This window comes from Chinchilla lanigera, unplaced genomic scaffold, assembly GCF_000276665.1.
Source record: "Chinchilla lanigera isolate Chin_1 unplaced genomic scaffold, ChiLan1.0 scaffold00012, whole genome shotgun sequence".
In the NCBI taxonomy this organism is placed as follows: Eukaryota; Metazoa; Chordata; class Mammalia; order Rodentia; family Chinchillidae; genus Chinchilla; species Chinchilla lanigera.
The window spans coordinates 17,443,887-17,446,173 of record NW_004955413.1 but is presented as its reverse complement, the minus strand read 5'-3'; the positions used below and the strand labels follow the sequence as shown (position 1 = coordinate 17,446,173).

General features: G+C 36.9%; 1 protein-coding gene across 11 annotated transcripts in view; it reads left to right on the top strand.

Moving 5' to 3' along the window:
* Abcc9 (ATP-binding cassette, sub-family C (CFTR/MRP), member 9) overlaps positions 1–2,287 on the top strand; it is a 124,255-nt gene that overhangs the window by 64,047 nt on the left and 57,921 nt on the right. For all 11 annotated transcript variants that reach the window (XM_013511597.1, XM_013511601.1, XM_013511602.1 and 8 more), the window contains one exon: positions 740–841. In XM_013511597.1, coding sequence (XP_013367051.1) covers positions 740–841 — 102 coding nt within the window. The remainder of the gene's footprint in view (positions 1–739; positions 842–2,287) is intronic.

Below are 2,287 nucleotides of genomic sequence, written 5' to 3'. Positions count from 1 at the left end.
ATATATATATAGTAGAATTTGCAAGCCAGAAAAAATGGAAGGGGAGGATAAGAAACTAAAATATTAAAAATAAACCATATAAATGTAGTACTAAGATGTGTAATTTCTATATTGAAATGGAGTTAAGACATTCTTTGTTTTCAAATATTTATTACCCACTACCTTTAAAATATGACAATATAATTAAGCCACAAGAAAATAGCATAATTATACTATCAAGTCCCTCCTTTTGAAAAGAGCTACCTACAAAATTCATGTCTATACACAGTGCTTTTACTATAACATAGGGTCAGGGATGTAGCTCAGGGGAACAGAGCCTTCCTGGCGAGCACAAAGCCCTGAGTTCAGTTCCTGGTACAAAAACAAAAGTAAAAAAATAAAAATAATAATAAAATGAAATATCTGTGGTCATTGGAGACAGGGAATTTTCATTATTTTTTTAATTATTGGAAAATTATAGTCATTTTCAAAAAAATGTAAACTAGCAATTTATATCTCAAAACATTTCATCATAGTACATTATATGACCTTGTGATTAAATTTTAATATCATTAATTTAGGTGGCTTATTTAATCATTTCATAAGGTTGTTTGCTGTTTAAAATTTTCTTTTAGAAGTTTTCCATTTCTGTGTCTGAGAGCTTTTATCAACTATTTTTCCCTTAGTTATAATAAAATACACACACAGTGCAGTGCCCTTGTGTAATTCTAGGATTTTGTTTTTCTTTCTCATTTCCCAGTAGAAACAGGTATTCTGTGGCTTATGCAGCTCAAAAACCTTGGCTACTAAATGCTACAGTAGAAGAAAATATTACCTTTGGAAGTCCGTTCAACAGACAAAGGTAATTGTGTGCATATAAAATTTAGAACTGAAACAACTATTTCTGACCTATATTCTTGGCCTGTGGTTTCTTTTTTTTTTGGTCTGTGGTTTCTGAAACCTTTACATCTGGGTCTTCCTGTCTTCCATACTGGTCACCTCTTCCAGGCTCATTCTCACAGTCTTTTGAATCAAGTCTTTTAAGAAAATCCTCGTTGGAAGTTCCAGCCCATTCTGTACACTTGTTGAAGCAATTAGGACACCGAGACCAAGCCATAGCAACAGAAGTGTGCATGTTCGTGGCAGTGAGGGTGGCTTAGGTTGTGGGAGATCAGATTAAAGAAAGGAAAACTCAAGTAAGGTGAAGGAGAGCAGTGGACAGAAAAATCATGTGAGATCTGAGGGGCTGAGTGTCTTGAAGCTGAAGAATATGTCATGTCCCAGCCATCTTCCCCTGGAACGTAGGGAAGTGTGACCCTTTCCTTGAACCTCCTTTATGACAATGACTCATTAGACATTAAACTCAGTCTTAAAGGCTGAGAGTAGGTAAGGGCAGTGTCATGATGGAGGAGGAGGGAATTTGAAAGGAGATAATGTGGGAGGAAGAACATAACTTTCCTGGGTCTGTCTGGGGTCTGGGAACAAGTCAGACAGAATGGAATTCAGAAGGTTGAGATGAAGTCTTGGGGGACATAAAAGACAATTGCCTATATAACTATAATTATATGTGCTCTGGGGAGGAACTGCAAGCTGTAGAAGTGGAGAAAACAAGGTAAATGTGGTGTTTAACATGGGAGTACAGTCTGACAGGTTACAAATGGGTAGATGTTTGGACGCAGATAGTCTGAATTGTTAACACTGCAAATCACTTCATGGTTTCCATATCCAAGGAGCACTTTTAATTCCCTTTACTACTTCTTTTCTGCTTTAACCATCACTGGCCTTTCAATTCTTCTTAAAATATTACCTTGTTCAGTTTCATTGACACTGGGTCCTTGTCTAAGTCACATAACTCATATATTTTCAAGTTTTTATGATTAAAATTTCAGATAATTAAACTCTAATTCCTACCACTATTTTGATTTTTTGCCTACTATTTAGTTGACTTATTTTATTGACTGAGCTGAATTTCTTCTCCTGCTAGGACATTGTGATTTGCCCTACTAAGGGATAATATTCGGTCCTATTACATCATTGCAGCCTTAGGAAGAAAAGTCTGAATTACAGTCCATTCCCCAGGTACATGTAGATCAAACATAAGTACAATGCTCAGGCCTTCTAGATTTCCCCTTGACCTGGGTAGAGCTATTTGAGGTGAATGTTTGCTCATTAGGTGTCATCTGGATAAAGGGCTAAGAAAGATTTCAGATGACCACTTAAGTGCCTCTGGTGGCCACTAGGGTGGCAGAGTGCTTGGATGGTGGCTTCTCCTATCTGGATACATTGGGAACATCAGAGGAAGCCTCAG